Genomic DNA, 20,424 nt, shown 5'->3' with positions numbered 1-20,424 from the left:
TGACATTTGTGAACCTCAGTATTCTGTGAAACGGGGATCATTCCCTTACTTCTAAGGGCAGTTAAATGAGATCAAGTATGTAAAGCTCTTAGCACCAAGCCTGGTGTATGGTGTGTGCTCCATGCATGCCGTGCTGGTTCTTACTGGGTGCCAGAGCTTGTGGTGAAAGCAGCGTGAACCATCCTGCTTCCCTGTGACCTTCCAGAACCAGCAGCCCAATGTAAGGGGCCACGTTAAGTCTCAGAGAGGGAGAAAAAATCATTTTCATTTACTCAGTACCTCCCAGATATCAAGGACCAGATACCTAAGTATGTTGTCTCACTCACTTATCATAAAGGCCCTGTGAAGTGAGTTTCTGTTGCACCATTCTTGCAAGTTAGGAAATTGAGACTCAGGGCAAGGGGGCAGGTGACAAAGGAATTTCTCCAACATCATATAGCTATCAAGAGGCAGTGGTGGGTTTGACGGGCTCCAGAACTCATGTTTGAACTGTATGAAAAGAACCAAGGACTTTTCTGCTTTTAAAATTACCCTTTGGGATTCCCTTTCTATCAATAGGTGTTGATTGTTAACAGCACAGCTGAAACCCTCCCTTTTACCAGGAAGTCCAGTGTGTCTCTCCTTTCTCTCCTACCCACTGTCCTCTCACCCACTAGTTAGCAGCCTGAAAATCTTCCTCTTCCTTTCTTCAGCCTTTCCCATGCTGACACCATTTTGACCTTCCAGTGCCCTCTTCCCCGATGTGGTCAACTGCATGCAGACTGACAACCTGGAGCTGAAGAAGCTGGTATACCTCTACCTGATGAATTACGCCAAGAGTCAGCCTGACATGGCCATTATGGCTGTCAACACCTTTGTGAAGGTGAGCAGGAGCTTGGTGGGCGTGGGGACATGGGGTGCTTAAGGCTCTGTCTCCACTCAGTCTCTTGGGGGTGGGACCCTGTGGCGCTGGATGGAGTCCAGACTTTCAGACTGCCCGTGGCCGCCCAGCCTGCAGGCCTCTTCCTCCAGCAGAGGGCTCCCACTCTCCAGAAAATCAAATGCTGAGGACCCTGCCTAACTCTCCTGTGTGAGGTCCTGCCAGGCCTGTTGATCCCCTCCCCACCCTGATTGGGCCTTGCCCTGCATGCTTTGCCAGGGCAGGAATCAGCAGGTGTCCGAGGGCTTCTCTGTTCCCCTTCTAGACTGCTGCTTTCTCCATTTTCTGTCCTTCAGATTAAATTGTCAGCTCTGTGCACCTATATTTTAATTTTATTTTCTCCTAATGTTTAGTACCTGTGAATTTGTGTACCTTTAGAACCTTAGCTCCCCTGACCGTGCTCAGATATGGGAAATGAGGCTTCTGTGGCCCAGTGGAAAGGCCGAGGGCTGTGATGCTAGATGGATGTGGATTTGAATCACAGCTCTGCTCTGTGGCTTCAGATGAGCTCCCAGCCTTCCTGAGAGCCTCAGTTTCATCATCTATAAAATGAGACCAGTATTGTACTTCTACTGTGAGGATCAGAGGAGACAGTGTGCAGAGCTGGCATGGGTGCCAGTTACATAGCATTAACTTTTGCTGCTGTTGGCTGTAGTTGGTGGAGATCCATAGCAGCCATCTGATGTTGCTCAGCCTAGCAGGGCTCAGAGCTGCAGGCCAGGGAGAATATGAAGCCCACAGATGGCTCATCCCACCCCTGCCCTGGCCAATGGCTGGTTCCTCTCAGGACTGTGAGGACCCCAACCCCCTCATCCGAGCCCTGGCAGTGCGGACCATGGGCTGCATCCGTGTTGACAAGATCACAGAGTACCTATGTGAGCCACTCCGGAAGTGCCTGAAGGACGAGGATCCGTATGTGCGCAAGACAGCAGCTGTGTGCGTGGCCAAGCTCCATGACATCAACGCCCAGCTAGTGGAGGACCAGGGCTTCCTGGACACCCTTAAAGACCTCATCTCTGACTCTAACCCCATGGTAAGCCACTGCCACCCACCGTACTACCTCCTGGGTTGCTTGGGAAGACATTGGCTTGACCCATCACCAGGCATTCCCAAGTACCTGGTCAGAGCCTGGCTGGGGGTGCCAGTTGTTCTTGTGCCTTGTGGTGGTTCAGGCACTCTCTTTGGAGGGAGCTAGACCTGGATTCCCTTCTCCTCACTCTCTGACTAGCTGCGCAACCTGGGGCAAGCTGCCTAGGCTCTCTTTTCTTCATCAGTGAGAGGGATCTAATTCTACATGGCTGGCAGGAGTGCTGTGAAGGTGACATGCCTGGGATGGCCTGGTACATGGTGTGCAATCAATACTAGTGCCCTCCTTCCCCTTCTAGTCACTGTTATTGTTGCTGTCTTCTCACCAAGACATATGCTGCATGTGTGGTGCTCTTCCCTTCCCCCATCTTTGCTGGGTTGTAGAGGGTCACCCTGGAAGTAGCATAGCCTGGAAGATAGGATATCAGGATGTAGCTGGATGCGGAACTCCACAGTCTCCTTACCCATGGTGGTGGCAGCAGTTTGGAGGGCAGTTTGGCAGGGCCCGTTTAAAACGAATGTTCAAAATGAATGCACAAACCCCGCCATCCCCCAATCTGAGCAGAAACACTGAGCAACTGCCATACATAGATAGTACTGAGCAGCCAGTACAGGGATGGGCACTGGAGCACTGGATGGTTCACGGAGAAAAGTTGGAAGCAATGCAGAACACACTTAAAAACAGCTGCCTGGACTGGGTACGGTGGCTCACACTTACAATCCCAGCACTTTGGGAGGCTGAGGCAGGTGGATCACAAGGTCAGGAGATCGAGACCATCCTGGCAAACATGGTGAAACTCAAAATACAAGTCTCTACTCAAAATACAAAAATTAGCCAGGTGTGGTGGCATGTGCCTGTAATCCCAGCTACTCGGGAAGCTGAAGCAGGAGAATAACTTTAACCCGGGGAGTCAGAGATTGCAGTGAGCCAAGATTGCACCACTGTACTCCAGCCTGGTGGCAGAGCTAGACTCCATCTCAAAAAAAAAAAAAAAACGAAAACAGCTGCCTGAGGCCGGGCGCAGTGGCTCATACAGGATTACATGCCTGTAATCCCAGCACTTTGGGGGGCTGAGGTGGATGGATCACCTGAGGTCAGGAATTCAAGACCAGCCTGGCTAACATGGCGAAAACCCATCCCTACTAAAAATACAAAAATTAGCTGCTCATGGTGGTGCACGCCTGTAATCCCAGCTACTCAGGAGGCTGAGGCAGGAGGATTGCTTGAGCCCGGGAGGCAGAGGTTGCAGTAAGCCAAGATGCACCACTGCACTCCAGATTGGGCAACACAGCGAGACTCCATATCAAAACAACGACGACAAAAACAGGCTATGTGCAGTGGCTCACACCTGTAATCCTAGCACTTTGGGAAGCCGAGGCGGGAGGATCACCTGTGGTCAGGAGTCTGAGACCAGCCTGGCCAACATGAGGAAACCCCATCTGTACTGAAAATACAAAAATTAGCCAGGCGTGGTGGTGCATGCCTGTAATCAATCCCAGCTACTCGGGAGGCTGAGGCATGAGAAACACTTGAACCCAAGAGGTGGAGGTTGCAGTGAGCTGAGATCACACCACTGCACTCCAACCTGGGCGACAAGAGCACGACTCCGTCTCAAAAAAAACAAAAACAAAAAACATCTGCTGTAGTGGAAATGGATTGAGGGCCTGGAGCTTCACCTGGCAAGCCCCTCTTCTCCAGCCCCCATCCACTCCCAGTAGCCTCAAGGAGATCGGCAGGAATCCCCTAGCGCTGAGAAGCACAGCTGACAAGCATTGAAGTGAGCTGCTGTTGCTGGTAGATAGGGGCTGCTGTGTTAAGAAGCTGGGAATGCTTTCTATGGCTAGGCACTTGGAGCCAGGTCTTTCTTGTTTTTCTAAATGGCAGGCACACTTGTTTTTGTTCCAGTTTGCAGAGGAGTCAGCAGGGTGAGTGCTTGGAGTGGGTCTCGTTGCAGCTCCAGACCCTGCCCATTGGGTCATATTCCTTTCAGGATACTTGACCTCTGACCAGCCAGCATCATTAGCCCACTGCCCCCTGGCCTGTGAGCAGCACCCCCAGCCTCTGTCCCTTCTACCCTCTCAACCAGGTGGTGGCCAACGTGGTGGCAGCGCTCTCAGAAATTGCCGAGTCTCACCCCAGCAGCAACCTGCTCGATCTGAACCCACAGTCCATCAACAAGCTGCTGACAGCCCTGAACGAGTGCACCGAGTGGGGCCAGATCTTCATCCTGGACTGCTTGGCCAACTATACACCCAAGGACGACCGCGAGGCCCAGAGGTGAGCGGGCTGCCCCTTGCTTGCCAGCCCAGCCTGAGGACCCTGGTCCTCAGGGGCTCCAACCAGGCACTGGGCCTCGGGCCTTAGTGGGCCCCTTTCTAGTGCCTTGCCCCACAACCTACCCTCAGACACGCCTAAAGGGAGGCCTGCCTGCTTCCCGCTTCTCCAGAGCCAGGCAGGCAGGAGAGCTGCCTTGGGCAGTCAGCTCGGTGCCTGCTGTGGGCATAGGCCTGGCCTGGCCTGGGAGCTCGCAGAAGCCCAGGGCACCTCTGTTGAGTTCAGTAGATGGGTAGTGCCAGAGCCACTGCTCATTGAATTCTCACTGGGTGTCTGGGGGCTCTGCCGGGTGCTTTCCACACATTAGAGTCTTTAATGCAACTTTCATCATCATCCCTCGCTTTCTAGATGAGGGAGCTCCAACTTAGAGAGGTAGAGGGAATTGTGCAGGTCCTCCAGCTGGGGCTCACCTGAGTCATGGTCTTAACCACAAGATGCCCTCCAAGTCGGAGGAAGTGAGGAATTGCCATCTATACAGTATGTACTATGTGCCAGTACTGTGCTTGTTCTTTTTTGTTTGTTTGTTTGTTTGAGGGAGGGTTTCTGTCCCCCAGGCTGGAGCTGCAGCCCCAACCTCTGGGACTCAATCATTTCTCCCAGGTACCTGGGACTACAGATGCATGCCAATGTGCCCAGCTAATTTTTATATTTTTTTTTTGTAGAGACAGGTTTCCACCGTGTTTCCCAGACTAGTCTCAAACTCCTGGGCTCAAGCAGTCCACCCCCCTCAGCCTCGCCCGGCCTTGTTCTTTATATGCATTATATCAGTTAAGCCCCCAGCAACCCTGTGAAGTAGGCAGCATCATCTTGATTCTATAGATGAGGAAACTGAAGTGCAGAGTGATTTCAACCTACTGGGGGTTAGCAGGCAGCAGAACCAGGATTTAGATCTTTCTTCTACAAAAAACATGTTTGTTTGTTTGTGTCAGGGTCTCCCTCTGTCACCCAGGCCTGAGTGCAGTGGCACAGTCACAGCTCACTGCAGCCTCAAACTCCTGGGCTCAAAGCAGTCCTCCTGCCTCAGCCTCCCAAGTAACTGGGACTACAGGCATGCACCACCATACTCAGCTAATGTGTAAAATTATTCTTAGTAGAGAAGGGTGTCATGATTTTGCCCAGGTTGGACATGCTATTTTTTTTTTTTTTTGAGACAGGGTCTCACTCTGCTGCCCAAGCTGGAGTGCAATGGCGCAATCTCGGCTCACTGCAACCTCCACCTCCTGGGTTCAAGTGATCCTAATGTCTCAACCTCCCGAGTAGCTGGGACTACAGATGGTCACCACCATGCCCAGCTGATTTTTGTGTTTTTTGGTAGAGACAGAGTTTTACCATGTTGGTCAGGCTTGTCTCAAACTCCTGACCTCAAGTGATCCACCCGCCTCGACCTCCCAAAATACTGGGATTACAGGACTTGAACTATTGTGCCTGGCCTGTACATGCTATTTTGGTAACTAAAAACAGGATGTTTCCCTTTGTCTTTCCTGTTTGCCCCATTGGAATGGACGGATCCCAGCATCTGTGAGCGGGTCACCCCCAGGCTCTCCCACGCCAACTCCGCTGTGGTGCTCTCTGCTGTGAAGGTCCTGATGAAGTTCATGGAGATGTTGTCTAAGGACCTGGACTACTACGGCACACTGCTCAAGAAGCTGGCCCCACCCCTGGTCACGCTGCTGTCAGCTGAGCCAGAGCTGCAGTACGTGGCCCTGCGCAACATCAATCTCATCGTGCAGAAAAGGTACTGAGGTCACCACACACACGTCCATGCATACCCCTCGGGGAGCCTCTTCTGCGGGGAATGGGGGCTGTCAAAGGAAACTGACCTATCACCATGCAGGAAGTCTCAAATAGCTTAACCAAAGGGGCAACTTTGCCCCCTGAGGGATATTTGGTGGTATCTGGAGATACTTTGGTTTTCACAGCTGAGGGGGGCATGCTCCTGGCATCTAGTGGGCAGAGGCTAGGAATGCTGGTCAGCATCCTGCAGTGCACAGAATAGCCCCTCACAGTAACTGTACAGCCCGAAATGTCAGCAGTGCTGAGGTTGAGAAGCCCTGGCTTAACCTAACTGGGAAGCAGGCTGTGTAAAGACTAACTTGGTGATTAAACTAGATATTGTCTTCCTAGTCCACAGAGCTGTCCTGAAATGGGCTGTCAGATTTTGTGTTATCTGCGCATTTCTTCGGGGGACAGAGTCCATAGCTCTAGTCAAACTTTCTGAGGTTGGAGCCTCGAGGCCTGGGGGAGGGGTACATTGGATTCACTCCGAATGCTGTGCTACCCGCTTCCGTCCCGTGAGAATGGGTGAGCAGTGAACCACTGCTCCCAGGGCACATGGTCTGGTAGTGGGGGGTAGGCGAGAGCAGAAAAACCATTGAGCAGTGCTGGGTCTGCGGGGTTCATGGCATGATCCGCTTCTTCCTCTGAAGTGGCTCTAAGTGGTGGAGCCCTGCAGCTCTGGAGAGGGGGATTGACCTTGAGTTCTCCTCGCAGCTTTTGGTCAAATGGCTCAGTCAGCAGTGGGGAGTTGACAGTAGTGACCATTGATCATTCGTATGTTACAGCAGGCCCTGTTGCTGGGAGTGGGGCTACACAGAGAACTGGGGCCTCATTAGTAATTTTCTCTTGGAAGACAGCACGTCCTCCTGGTTGTAGCTTCAGTCTGGGTCTTAGTACTCTCTGGGGGGACCCAGAGATATTGGTTGAATTGGGAGATTAGGGAGTTAAATATGGGAAAGCCTTCTGAGTTCCTAAACCAAGGGATGAAACTAGGGCTTCCTGGTTGTAGTGTGGGTCTTTATACACCAGTGCCCTAGAGTCACGGATTTAATGTAACATAGTGACTAGTAGAGCAGATGAGCATGCAGGGTTTCCTGTGCTGTAATTAACATGGTAAATCTCTTAAGAAGTTGGGCAGGGCGCAGTGGCTTACACCTGTAATCCCAGCACTTTGGGAGGCCGAGGTGGGCGGATCATGAGGTCAGGAGTTCGAGACCAGCCTGACCAACATGGTGAAACTCCGTCTCTACTAAAAATACAAAAATTAGCCGGGCGTGGTGGTGCATGCCTGTAGTCCCAGCTACTCAGGAGGCTGAGGCAGGAGAATCATGTGAACCTGGGAGGCGGAGGTTGCAGTGAGCCAAGATTCTGCTACTGCACTCCAGCCTGGATGACAGAGCTAGACTCTGTCTGAAAAAAAAACAACAAAAAAAGAAGTTGTCCACGTCACTGAGACATGCCCTGCCCTGGTCCTGAGACGTGAATGGGCAGCTTTTGCCAAGTCCTAATTGCAGAAATCATCTTCCTGCTACCCAGCTCGGGGTCTTGCCTCTCCCGTGGGGCATGACAAAGGCTCCTTGCTTGGCCAGGACCTCCCCGCAGTGTGCACAGCAGCATGGAGTACCCAGTTTTCTCCTTTCTCTCTGTGCTGTCTTCTCCCTTCCTCACCATCTGTCCTCATACCTTTTCTTTCTTTCTTTCTGTCTGGAAGGGCATAGGAGTAGGAGTCAGAGGTAGGTGATTCTCGCCCCACTCCTGTCCTTACTGACATTAGCCATGTGACCTAGTGCCAGCCTCTCACCCTCTCTGAAGTTTCCTTGTTCAGGAAGAATGTGGTGGGTGATACTGGCGGAAGGCAAAAGGATGTTGCCTTTGAGGAAGGAACAATGACACATGTGAAAGGGCTCAGCTAGTGACAGTTCCTGCCTAGTGATGCCTTCTCTGAGGCAGGCATCGATCATGCTAGATGCTTCTCGTCTCACTCTCACAGCAGGCCGATTAGGTCGGTGTTGGTGTCAGAGTCCCAAGACCACCCTCATGCTCAGGATTCACTAGCACTACTCACAGTACTCAGCATATATTTTTTAAATATATTTTTTCTTTTTGAGACAGGGTCTCACTGTGTTGCCGAGGCTGGTCTTGAACTCTTGGGCTCAAGCGATCCTCCTGCTTCAACCTCCCAAAGTGCCAGGATGACAGGCACGAGCTGCCACGCCCACTCAGGACTCAGCAGATAGCTATACCCACAGCAAAGATCTGTCAGCAGCAGAGCAGGGCTGCCCGGCTGGGTCATAGGGAAGAGGACAGTCTGGAGGATTCCATGAGAGGCTTTTTTGTACCTCCTCCTTCCCATGGGGAGTCACACAGGGCACACTCCTCCCCCAGCAAAATGCGGCAACTTGTGTAATGTTTCTGCCCAGGAAAGCCTGTTTGAGACTCAGCACCCAGGCTTGTTATTGGGAGCACCTACACAAATTCCAGACTCCCAGGAGGGAAGCATATATTCAGCATAAACTGTATTCTTTGTACAATGATCTAGGCACAGTTAAATACCTTTCTCATTTAAGGAACAGTGAGAGCTCTTCCACAAATCCAAGTTGCCACGTGCCCAGCCTTCTGAGGCTAGCAGCCCCAGACCTGCGGTGGTAACATGTTTCGGTACAGCATCATTCCCATTTCATGGGTGAGGAAATAGTCCTGAGGTCACAGGCTGGGACTGGGACTGAGATCTGTCTGATTTGCAAGCCTTTCCCGGGGGGCCGGCTGCCTCTGGAGAGTGAGCCTCTCTTACTGCACTCCCTCTGCCTTCTGACGATGTGCTCAGGCACACAGGAGCAGTCAGAGCCTTGCTCAGGCTGGTTGCTGGGCCCTCTGCCCAGGAGCTTGCCGTCATGGCAGTGACTCTGCCTTCAAAAACATCAGGCTCCACCTCAGACCTCAGAAATGTCCCAGCAAATGTGGAGGGCCTTTTCTCATGAGGCTTAAGCCTTATTTTTTGCTCTTCGGGCATCCTGCCCCACCATCAGGCCTGAGATCCTGAAGCACGAGATGAAGGTGTTCTTCGTGAAGTACAATGACCCTATCTACGTGAAACTGGAGAAACTGGACATCATGATCCGCCTGGCCTCCCAGGCCAACATTGCCCAGGTCAGCAGAGTGTGATGGTCAGGGCATGGGCTTGGTGTGGGACCGTTCCACCACCACCAGACTGTGGGCTCTGGCCCAGCTGACCAGTCTTACCATTAACGGTTTATCTCATGAAGAGTGTTCAGCAGGGGACATGGGGCTGCGTAAGCAAGTGAAAGAACTGATGTTTTTTTTAGGCCGGGCGTGGTGGCTTACGCCTGTAATCCCAGCACTTTGGGAGGCCAAGGTGGGTGGACAATGAGGTCAGGAGATCAAGACCATCCTGGCTAACATGGTGAAACCCTGTCTCTATTAAAGATACAAAAAAATTAGCTGGGTGTGACGGTGTGCGCCTGTAGTCCCAGCTGCTAGGGAGGCTGAGACAGCAGAATGGTGTGAACCCGGGAGGCGGAGCTTACAGTGAGCTGAGATGGCACCACTGCACTCCAGCCTGGGTGACACATCAAGACTCCGTCTCAAAAAAACAAAAAAAAAGGACTGATGTTTTTGTTACTAAAGAATGTTTCTTCCTGTTATGACCTGTCATCCCTTACAAAGTGGTATTGGATATGTTAGCTAGATCAACCCCAAACAAGGTTGTCCAGGCCTGCTTTCCCTTTCAGGCACCTGCCAGCTCTCTCCCTTGGGCCTTCCACCTGGAGTAGGAGGCAGAATCCCATTCTCCTAGGGAGTCTGTGTATATTCGCTGTCCAGGAGTGTTCCAGCAGATTGCCCCATCAGGTCCCCCCAACCCCATCTTTTCTGTTTGGGCCACAGGTGTTGGCGGAACTGAAAGAGTACGCAACAGAAGTGGATGTGGACTTTGTACGGAAGGCTGTGCGTGCCATTGGACGCTGTGCCATCAAGGTGGAGGTGAGGCCCTGGGACTCTCTGCTTGGCTGGAGAAGGGAAAAGGAGCTGAAACCAGGAAACCAGTCTGATTCAAGAAGAATCTGCCAGCTTGCTGGTGGTCTAAGAAGGCCTGAGGCTCACCACTGGAGCCCCCATGGCGAGCATTATGCAGATCTGGTGGGGTTCCTTCTCACTCTGTAGTATCCTTTAGGCCTTCGAGTTGCTGCAGATCAAATTAACCCACCATAATCATGGTTCTCCTGCAGCATTTGCTAAGATGCTGGACAGCCACAAACTGGTGGACTTAACATTGACTTCACAGAGCTCGGGGCAAGGACATTTTTTGGCAAATATTGTCATTCAGCTGCCCACGTGCCTCTGTGTCCACACGCCCTAGGGCCACTCCAGACTCCTGCGTCCTAGCATTTTATCTCTCCCCTTCCTTTCTCTGCCTGTGGAGATGTTCCATGACCATTAAGCCAGATTCTCCTTAAATGGAAGAATCTCCTCCACTGGTGACTGGAGGGTCCTAGGATAGCTGGTCACCCCCCGCCTATCCCTTGAGGTGTGCTGTGATCTCAGCCTGTGATACTGTCCTGAGAAATCTCCTTCAGAGCAGGCCATGACAGCAGTGTGTGGAAGTAAAGGCAGAAGCAATCAGAGGTTCTGTGAGTGTTTTTGGTCACAGGAGCCCCCTTCCTGAAACAAGTAAAAAGAGAGGTGGGGTTCTACTGCACTGTAGTCACCTTGCCCTGAGGTCCTGGCCTAGAGGAGCTCCAAGGACCCTCCTTGCTCTCAGGAGCTCTGCCTCTGGCTTCTCCTCAGTCTCGTTCCACATGTCCCTGCCATCCTAGGGCCATGATTTGGTACTGGTTCTCCCGTTACCTGGGGAGAGGGTTCTGTTTTCCCGCTATGACAAGGAAGGTGCACCAGGAGTGACTTGGAGCCCTTGGCCAAGGTGTGGACATCAGAGGCTGTATTGGAAATGGGGTGTGGGAACCTCATCCACACTCTCCTCTTCCCATGCAGCAATCTGCGGAGCGCTGTGTGAGCACGCTGCTCGACCTCATCCAGACCAAGGTCAACTACGTGGTCCAGGAGGCCATCGTGGTCATCAAGGACATCTTCCGCAAGTACCCCAACAAGTGCGTGCCTGCTCTCCTAGGGAGAGGGCATCTGGCTCTGCCTGGGGACAGGGATGTCGGGGCGGAAAAGGAAGGAGGAGTCTCCTCTTCCTTCCTTCTCTGTCACAAGCAGCATTCTCAAAAGAAACTCTTTGTTTTTTATTTCATCCACACTGCCCCTCCTCTGCTCTGCAGGCCACAATAAGGGCCAACATGTGATAGATGAAACTCAGATCCCCAGGCCAGGTGTGGTGGCTTACACCTGTAATCCCAGCACTTTGGGAGGCTTTTGGCAGGTGGATTGCCTGAGGTCAGGAGTTCGAGACTAGTCTGGCCAACATGGTGAAACCCCGTTTCTACTAAAAATACAAAAAAATTAGCAAAGCATGGTGGTGTGTGCCTGTAATCCAAGCTACTTGGGAGGCTGAGGCAGGGGAATTGCTTGAACCAGGGAGGTGGAGGTTGCAGTGAGCTGAGATCGCGTCACTGCACTCCAGCCTGGGCAACAGAGCGAAACTACGTCTCAAAAAAAAAAAAAAAAGAAAAGAAACTCACGTCTCCTTTATCTGCCACCTTGGGGTCTTACGAGGCAGGCCCCCTTCCCTCCTGGCCCCTGTTTGGCTTCCCTGGGTTGCCTGTTCCTCAGGGCTCACATACCGACTGTGCCTTGATCTCCCAGGTATGAGAGTGTGATTGCCACACTATGTGAGAACCTGGACTCCCTGGATGAGCCTGAGGCCCGGGCTGCCATGATCTGGATTGTAGGCGAGTATGCAGAACGGATCGACAACGCAGATGAGCTGCTGGAGAGCTTCCTTGAGGGCTTTCATGACGAGAGCACCCAGGTGAGCCAGTGAGCCGGCCAGGGTATGAGTCGTGACTGGCAGCTCAGCCCCACTGTGGCCCATACTGCCATGAAACCCTCCCTTCCTAAAACCTCGTCAGTAGCACTGACAGACAGATGAGTGATGTGCGCTTAATGGACACCGCCACTTTTCCCCCTCACTGCAGTACAGTCAAGTCAGGGAGACATATGAGACAGTCTGTGGTGGTGTGGATAGAAGGCAGACACAAGTTCTTCGTTTTGTTTTAATTTCATATTCATATTTTAACAGGAAATACATTGACTTGGTTTAAAATTGATACAAAAGCATATATAGTGAAAAGTTTCCCTCTTCGTCACTTTGCAGGCCACAAATTCTCCCAGAGGTCACCACTGTTCTTGATGTCTTTTTTTTTTTGAGGCGAAGATGGAGTCTTGCTCTGTTGCCCAGGCTGGAGTGCAGTGGCGTGACCTCAGCTCACTGCCAGCTCCGCCTCCTAGGTTCACGCCATTCTTCCACCCCAGCCTCCCGAGTAGCTGGGACTACAGGCACCCTCCACCACATCCGGCTAATTTTTTGTATTTTTATATACACGGGGTTTCACTGTGTTAGCCAGGATGGTCTCTATCTCTTGACCTCGTGATCCGCCCGCCTCCACCTCCCAAAGTACTGGGATTACAGGCATGAGCCACCATGCCTGGCCCTCTGTTCTTGATTTTTTAGGAAACTTCAAGAGATCATTTAGTAATACACCAGTAGACCCACAGACACATACACATGCACCCATCCTTCCTATATACACATACACACATCTGACATACACACATATATACAACTCATTCTTATTTTTCATGGTGCTTCTGTTCCATAGTCATGGCAAACACTGAATTAGCAAGTATTGAACCGTAGCTCCTAGAGAAATACAGAGTTTGGTTTCTGTGAGCATCTAGACACAACGTTTTTGTCAGCTGATCAGTTAATAACCTTCTAAAATGTGTGTTTCTGTTTAAAAACACCTTAGTTAATATATAGTCAATTCATTGACATTGAACTCATGGCCATCGGTACTGTTCATGCCTGAGTGAAGCTTATCAAGCGCATGTGTTTTCTCTGAGGCTCATCACAGCCTTCTGTGCTTGGGGACACTAGGCAAGCACTATCAGCGCTAGGGAGCATTTTAAACAAGCAAATCAACAAAAAGCGCAAAAATGTGAAAAACATGGCACTAAATAGGTGGTGGAAAGGATGCTTGTTTGCAGGATGAGAGCTGAAACAGGAAGACAGAGCGTTGCCTTATTTGACCTCAGCTGTGAATGTGTGTGTCAGGCAACTCGAAGTTTTCACGGTTCTGCACGTCTTTGCAAATGACTGCAAAGGCACCACGAGTCTTGATTTGGGGGCTACAGGTAAATTTTAGCAAGTAGGCAGGTTCCCAAACATGGATTGCTCAAGTAGTGAGAATCAACTGTATCTACATTGCCCTCTCATTTATTTCTAAACACTGCTGGTAGCATACTCTGCAAATTCAAATTGTTTAGCACCTTGCCTTTTTCTGTTACCAATACCTCCAAAGACCATGCTCTCTCATTCATTTATGCTTTATTTAACCAGCCTCTCCTGGTGGGTATTTAGGTGTCCAGTCTTGTGCTCATTAAAACAGTACTGTGGAGAATAACCTGTGTAATGCACATCTGCACGCATAGCTGGAGGATACATTCATAGCAGCAGGATGTTAGAGAAAAGGGCATGTGAGTTTGAGATTTGGGTAGCCATTGTCAGATTTCTGTTGTGGAGGTTGTGCTGGTTTTTATACTCCCGTCTCAGATGGTGGGATTGCCCTCTTCTTACCTCTGCTTTGTTTTTGCCGGTCGAGTAGCTAACGAGTACCTCACTGTAGTTCTGTTTGCATTTCTGTTATGAATGAGCCTGAATGTCTGCCTTGTCATTTGTATTCCCTTTTCTCAGTTAACTGGGAACCGTGTTAGTCTGTTCGTGAGCACAGAAATTTTTGCTGCCCAACTGAGGCAGTGTAACCCCACAGGTCCAAGTGTGGGACTTAATGAGAGATCCCAGAGTCCATACCCCTCCTCTGCCCTTTCCTGGCTCAGTAACTTTATGCTCATCCCTTTAACTCTTAGCCTCAGTTTCTTCATTTGTAAAATGAGAATCATTAGATCTTCCCTCATCCTTTTGCTACAAAAGTGAAATTGGGATGCTTGGTATAATGTCCTTAACACATGCCCAGCCCATAATAAACCCTCATTCATGGTAGTGTTGGTTTGGGCCAAATTGGTTTCAAAAGCAGACTAGTCCAGGCCAAAAAGGGGAGCAACTGGTTCCAGTAGCCGGCAAGTGTGGGTAGCATGCTGCCTTCTGGGACTCCTGGCTGAGGGTGCTTGGATGGTGGCATTGAGCTATCTTCTGCCGTGGGTAGGCTCCCAAGAGTGGGAGCTGTAAGGAGTCAGCAGTTCCAGGCTATGTCCTTACGGCACAATAACTCCCATGGAAAGAATTTTTCTCCTTCCCTCAGTAGTTCCAGCAAAAGTCCCAGGACCTATTAGCATTATCGTGAGCCAGGCACTGTGACTTTGGTTGGCGAGGTCTCTCAGGCACTGATCCCAGTCTGTGTGGACTGAAAGGGACAGAAAGAAGGGTGAGGCTCTGAAGGAAAGCCAGTGTTTCTGTTCCCAGAAGACAGAATAGATGCTGGGTGAGCAAAAACAACAGATGTCCATCCCAGAATCACAGTACTAATTCCCACCGTCACCCCCCCACCGCCACCTGCTTCCAGACTGCCTTTGCTTGCAATACCAGCCTCTTCCCGGTGTCTCAGAAGCAAAGCCTGCCTATGCTGGGTTCTGCTCCTGCAGGCAAGTCCTGCCTGGGATCACTGTGAGGATGTCCTGTAGGGCAGAGATCCCCAACCCCCCGGGCCACGGCGCAGTACCCGGTACCATGGCCTGTAAGGAACTGGGCTGCACAGCGGGAGATGAGTGGCAGGCAAGCAAGCATTACTGCCTCAGCTCCGCCTCCTGTCAGATCAGTGTCTGCATTAGATTCTCAAAGGAGCACAAACCCTATTATGAACTGCACAGGCGAGGGATCTAGGTTGTGCGTTCCTTATGAGAACCTAATGCCTGATGATCTGAGGTGGAGCAGTTTTATCCCGAAACCATCCCCCCACCCTCATACCCCATGTGTGGAAAAATTGTCTTCCACAAAACTGGTCCCTGGTGCCACAAAGGCTGGGAACCGCTGCTGTAGGGGTGTGCTTCTGCCCCTATCATCGAGTCAATCTTTTGCAGCTAAGCCTGCTAAAAAGCCAGGATGAGAGAAGCTGGACAGGGAGAGGTAAGCCAAGAGTCTGGTGGTGTGAACAGAAACAGAGCTCTGAAGTTTGAGATCCAGCCTTCTCCCTGTGTTGTGGCCTGGAGCACAGTTACGTGAACTCAGCAAAGCCATTTCTTTGTCTCTAGTGCAGTTATTGCAAAGACTGCTGGACATTGTGTGTAAAGTGCCCGCTCCAGCACTCAGTTTAATGGTAGCTGTGGGGGTGTGATGTAATTCAGTAGTCTGTTCACTTTGCATCTTTTGTTCACAACACAGTTCAAAGCTCTTTTAAGAATACTTGTGGCTGGGCGCGGTAGCACAAGCCTGTAATCCCAGCACTTTGGGAGGCCGAGACGGGCGGATCACGAGGTCAGGAGATCGAGACCATCCTGGCTAACACGGTGAAACCCCGTCTCTACTAAAAACTACAAAAAACTAGCCGGGCGAGGTGGCGGCGCCTGTAGTCCCAGCTACCCGGGAGGCTGAGGCAGGAGAATGGCGTGAACCCGGGAGGCGGAGCTTGCAGTGAGCTGAGATCCGGCCACAGCACTCCAGCCTGGGTGACAGAGCGAGACTCCGTCTCAAAAAAAAAAAAAAAAAAAAAAAAGAATACTTGTTAGGGCCAGGCGCGGTGGTTTACACCTGTAATCCTAGCACTTTGGGAGGCCAAGGCGGGCGGATCACTTGAGGTCTCGAGTTCGAGACCAGCCTGACCAACATAGTGAAACCCCATCTCTATTAAAATACTGCGCGCCTATAATCCCAGCTACTCCAGAGGCTAAGGCAGGAGAATTGCTTGAACCCAGGAGGCGGAGGTTGCGGTGAGCCGAGATCATGCAACTACACTCCAGCCTGGGCAACAGACCAAGGCTCCATCTCAGAAAAAAGGAAAAAATAAAAAACTTGTTAACTGGGTGCAGCAGCTCACTCCTGTAACCTCAGCACTTTGGGAAGCCGAGGCAGGAGGATCTTTTGAATCCAGGAATTTGAGGCCAAGCTGGGCGACATAGTGAGACGTCATCTCTACAAAAAAAATTAGCTGGGTGTGGTGCACCCACCTGTGGTCCCAGCTACTTGGGAGGCCTAGGTGGGAGGATCGCTTGAGCCTGGGAGGTTGAGGCTGCAGTGAGCCAAGATCATACCAGTGCACTCCAGCCTGGGCAATAGAGCGAGACCTTGTCTCAAAAAAAAAGAACATTTATTGAGTGCTTGACGATTTGGAGTTTTTTGTTTGTTTGTTTGTTTTAGCGACGGACTCTCACTATGTTTTGCCCAGGCTAGTCTTGAACTCCTGGGCTGAAAGGATTCTGAATAGCTAGGACTATGGGCCTGCACCACTGCACCAGGCTTGACAATTATGGAACTCATTTTACATTGTCTTGTTGAATCTTCTCATCCTTGGCTCCTAGGCCTCTCTAGCCATGGACAGCCGACTTAGAAAGTCTTGGTCAGCAGCTGGGCATGGTGGCTCATGCCTGTAATCCCAGCACTTTGGGAGGCCGAGTTGGGTGGATCATTTGAGGTCAGGAGTTCGAGACCAGCCTGGCCAACATGGTAAAACTCATCTCTACTAAAAACACAAAAATTAACCGGGTATGGTGGTGTGTGCCTGTAATCCTAGCTGCTCAGGAGGCTGAGGCAGGAAAGTCACTTGAACCCAGGAGGCAGAGGTTGCAGTGAGCTGAGATCACCCCATTGCACTCCAGCTTAGGCAGGAAAGTGAGACTGCGTCTCAAAAAAAAAAAAAAAATCTTGGCCAGGGTGGTATATCAGCCCATCCTGCATCTGGCCCTGTCCTGCCATCCCATCCTGTCTGGATGGCAGGAGTAATGGCATCATTGCAGGAAGATTGCCCTAAATATGCAGGCTAACAGCCTGAGTGTGTTGAGAGGAACTGGAATGAATTGTTGAGCCAGGGCCCTGGGCACCTGGCCAGACCAACCTCTGGCAATACAGCCTGAGGCATACCTGACTGGAACCACAGCAGATCTGACAGTGATGAATAATTCCAGGCATCCAGCTGACTGGGTTGGGAAGAACTTTTTCAAGAGTCCTTGTGTGATGGTAGTGGTGATAATGACTGTGATGATGACAGCTATTCCTTAGCAGAATACACAATGCTTTTTTATTGTTTTGTTTTTTTGAGGCAAAGTCTCACTCTTGTCCCCCATGCTGGAGTGCAGTGGCGCGATCTCGGCTCACTGCAACCTCCGCCTCCCAGGTTCAAGCAATTCTCCTGCCTCAGCCTCCTGAGTAGCTGGGACTACAGGCGCCTGCCACCATGCCTGGCTAATTTTTGTATTTTTAGTAGAGACAGGGTTTCACTATGTTGGCCAGGCTGGTCTTGAACTCCCGACTTCAGGTGATCCGCCCGCCTTGGCCTCCCAAAGTGCTGGGATTACAGGCGTGAGCCCCCGCGCCCGGCCGCTTCTTTTCATTTGTGGTCTCATCAACTCTCCATTAACCCTGTGAGATGTAATGACTGTTTTATAGATTAGGAAACTGACTCAGAGAAGCTAAATGACTTGCCCAGGGTCACCCAGCTGAGAAGTGATAGAACTGGAGTTCAAATAAGGTGAAAAAAAAATCTTGGCCAGGGTGGTATATCAGCCCCTCCAAGCAAACTGCCATGAGTTGCCATTTTTAAAGCTCACAAGAATCCTGAAGTAGGCCACACCTCTCCTTTACAGATGGGGGTAAATGGCTTCCCATTGGCTACCCAGGCAGGGGCTAGAGTCTGGAAGCCAGATGCTGGGCTGCCTCCTGCCTCGGAAACAGCCAGCCTACTGCTCCTCTGCTGCTGGCCCACATGTAACCAAATTGCAGAGACTCTGGTTCGTCCCAGAATTGGAGGACCACATGCCCTCCGTTCCGCCTGCCGCTGTCAGCCTTCCCTGTACAAGTGCCCTCCTACTGGGCAGGTGTCAGAGATGCCGCCAGCATGGCTGCTGCTGGACTTCCTGCACTGCCACTCCTGCCCTCCTGCTGCAGACCTGTCCCTGGCACAGCCCATGGGCTCCCACTGCCCCCGACTCCAGGAGCCTCAGGCTGCCCCCTTGTCCTAGGACTAGCAAAAATGAGACCATGACTAAGGAAGGATTATGTGCAAAGACTTGTTCTTGCATAGATGTTTCTTCGGTCAGCAAGTATTTAAGTGCCTGCTCTACACGAGGCACTAGATTGGGCAGTAATTAGTGACACGGCAGTAAGCAAGACAGACATCTCTCCAGCCCACAGGGAGCTCACTGCACAGGACAGCCAGCAACTGGTGGTGCTGTGAGGGGATGGAAGAGGCTGCAGAAGCATGGGGGTTCTGGAGGTGGGGTTGGCATGAGATCTGAAGGGTAAGGAGGTATTGGCCAGGATGAGGGCAGCTTTGGGTATGTCCAGGTATGCAGCAGGGGCCGGTGGAGGGCCACCAGGAATGGTTCCCACCCTCTGGTAGAAGCACAGGTTCTTGATGGCAGGCTCTGTGGACCCTGCTGCCCCAGTCCCCTGGGACTCCATGGGGCTGTCGCCACTTGTTGACAGGTAGTCCCAATAAGAAGCATACCAGCCACATGTGAGCTTCTCATAGTTCTGTGAAGTCTAGAGCTCCAACAGGTTTCTAGAACTCTAGGGCTGGGCGGCAGCCCCTGGCCTGCTTGGGTTTGCCAAATAGTCCAGTGCTTAGCTCCTTCCTGAGTGAGTGATGCCAAGGTCTGGCTGCTCAGCGGCACCAACACCTGTGGCGGCCCTTTGCGTGTGTGCCGTGACAGCCCCAAACCTAGAAGAGCTGTGCTTGGCTTCCAGGGACTTTGAACACCCTTTTCCTCTTCAAGCCTTTTTGGTCTCCCGCTGTCCCCATGTGAGGCCCACCTTCCTCCTCGCCACTGCTGTTCCCTCCCTGCAGGTCCAGCTGCAGCTGCTGACAGGCATCGTGAAACTCTTTCTGAAGAAGCCAACAGAGACCCAGGAGCTGGTGCAGCAGGTCCTCAGTTTGGCCACTCAGGTGGGTGCCCCAGCCGCCCCACTGTGCCCAGCATAGCCGTCACTCAAGCAGGGGAACTTTTGTCCCAGGAATTAGACCTGGAAGCCAGGCCCACTCCTGAGACAGGTATCTTGTGGGTGGGACTGGCTTCCAGCCCCAGAGTAATCCAAGCTCCCTGCCTTCAGGGAGCTTAGAACACAAAGTGCAGTGAGGTCAAGTAGTGAAGTTGAGACAAACTAGACAGAGGAGGAGAGCCTGCGGAAGCCTGAGGGTGTGCGTTGGGGGCAGGAAGGTCAGGCCACAGTGGGCGGTTGGGAGTAGAGACAGGCACGGCCAGGCTGGAGTAGAGCAGCATGGAGAATGAGCCTGGGGCTGAGGTATGGCCCTGTAGGTGGTGTAGGGGCAGGCTCATGGGAGCACTCAGGACTGCTGTCCCCATTGGCCAGCCCTGTGCCACACCTGGCTCATGGCTACAGGAAAATCTCCTCCCTTCTCACCTGGCTACTCTGAGTTTCATGGGCTTCTCCTCACCCCCACAAGGACTCAGATAACCCGGACCTGCGGGACCGTGGCTACATCTACTGGCGCTTGCTTTCCACGGACCCAGTGGCAGCCAAGGAGGTGGTGTTGGCTGAGAAGCCACTCATCTCTGAAGAGACGGACCTCATCGAGCCCACACTGCTGGACGAGCTTATCTGCTACATCGGCACGCTGGCCTCTGTCTACCATAAGCCTCCCAGTGCCTTTGTGGAGGGGGGCCGGGGCGTCGTGCACAAGAGCCTACCACCCCGCACGGCCTCGTGAGTGAGACTGGCCAGTAGGCCTGAGCCTCCACACCTGCTTTCCCAGTTCAGCAGCATAGGCACTAAGGCCTGGTGTGTCATTCCCTGGCAAGGCCTGAGTCTGAGGAAAACTGACAACCTTTTCTCAGCTATTTATTGTACATGAGATATTTGCTAGATGACTTCATTCCATCCTAACAACAGCTCTGAGAGCAAATGTCCCCATTCTTCAGGAATTCTTGGGAACAAGAGACAAGGAGAGCTTGAGGGACTGGTCCAGGATCTCACAACTAGCAGAGC

General features: G+C 51.7%; 1 protein-coding gene across 9 annotated transcripts in view; it reads left to right on the top strand.

Annotated features, from left to right (window-relative positions):
• Nucleotides 1-20,424, top strand: part of AP1B1 (adaptor related protein complex 1 subunit beta 1) — a 62,250-nt gene that overhangs the window by 28,069 nt on the left and 13,757 nt on the right. For all 9 annotated transcript variants that reach the window (XM_033233141.1, XM_033233140.1, XM_033233137.1 and 6 more), the window contains 10 exons: nt 727-862; nt 1,707-1,952; nt 4,093-4,283; nt 5,854-6,075; nt 9,143-9,263; nt 10,020-10,115; nt 11,124-11,239; nt 11,898-12,063; nt 19,265-19,363; nt 19,883-20,142. In XM_033233141.1, coding sequence (XP_033089032.1) covers nt 727-862; nt 1,707-1,952; nt 4,093-4,283; nt 5,854-6,075; nt 9,143-9,263; nt 10,020-10,115; nt 11,124-11,239; nt 11,898-12,063; nt 19,265-19,363; nt 19,883-20,142 — 1,653 coding nt within the window. The remainder of the gene's footprint in view (nt 1-726; nt 863-1,706; nt 1,953-4,092; nt 4,284-5,853; nt 6,076-9,142; nt 9,264-10,019; nt 10,116-11,123; nt 11,240-11,897; nt 12,064-19,264; nt 19,364-19,882; nt 20,143-20,424) is intronic.

Source organism: Trachypithecus francoisi, unplaced genomic scaffold (assembly GCF_009764315.1).
Source record: "Trachypithecus francoisi isolate TF-2019V2 unplaced genomic scaffold, Tfra_2.0 Lachesis_group14, whole genome shotgun sequence".
In the NCBI taxonomy this organism is placed as follows: Eukaryota; Metazoa; Chordata; class Mammalia; order Primates; family Cercopithecidae; genus Trachypithecus; species Trachypithecus francoisi.
The sequence above is the reverse complement of the archived record's forward strand: the minus strand, read 5'-3'. Positions and strand labels throughout refer to the sequence as shown.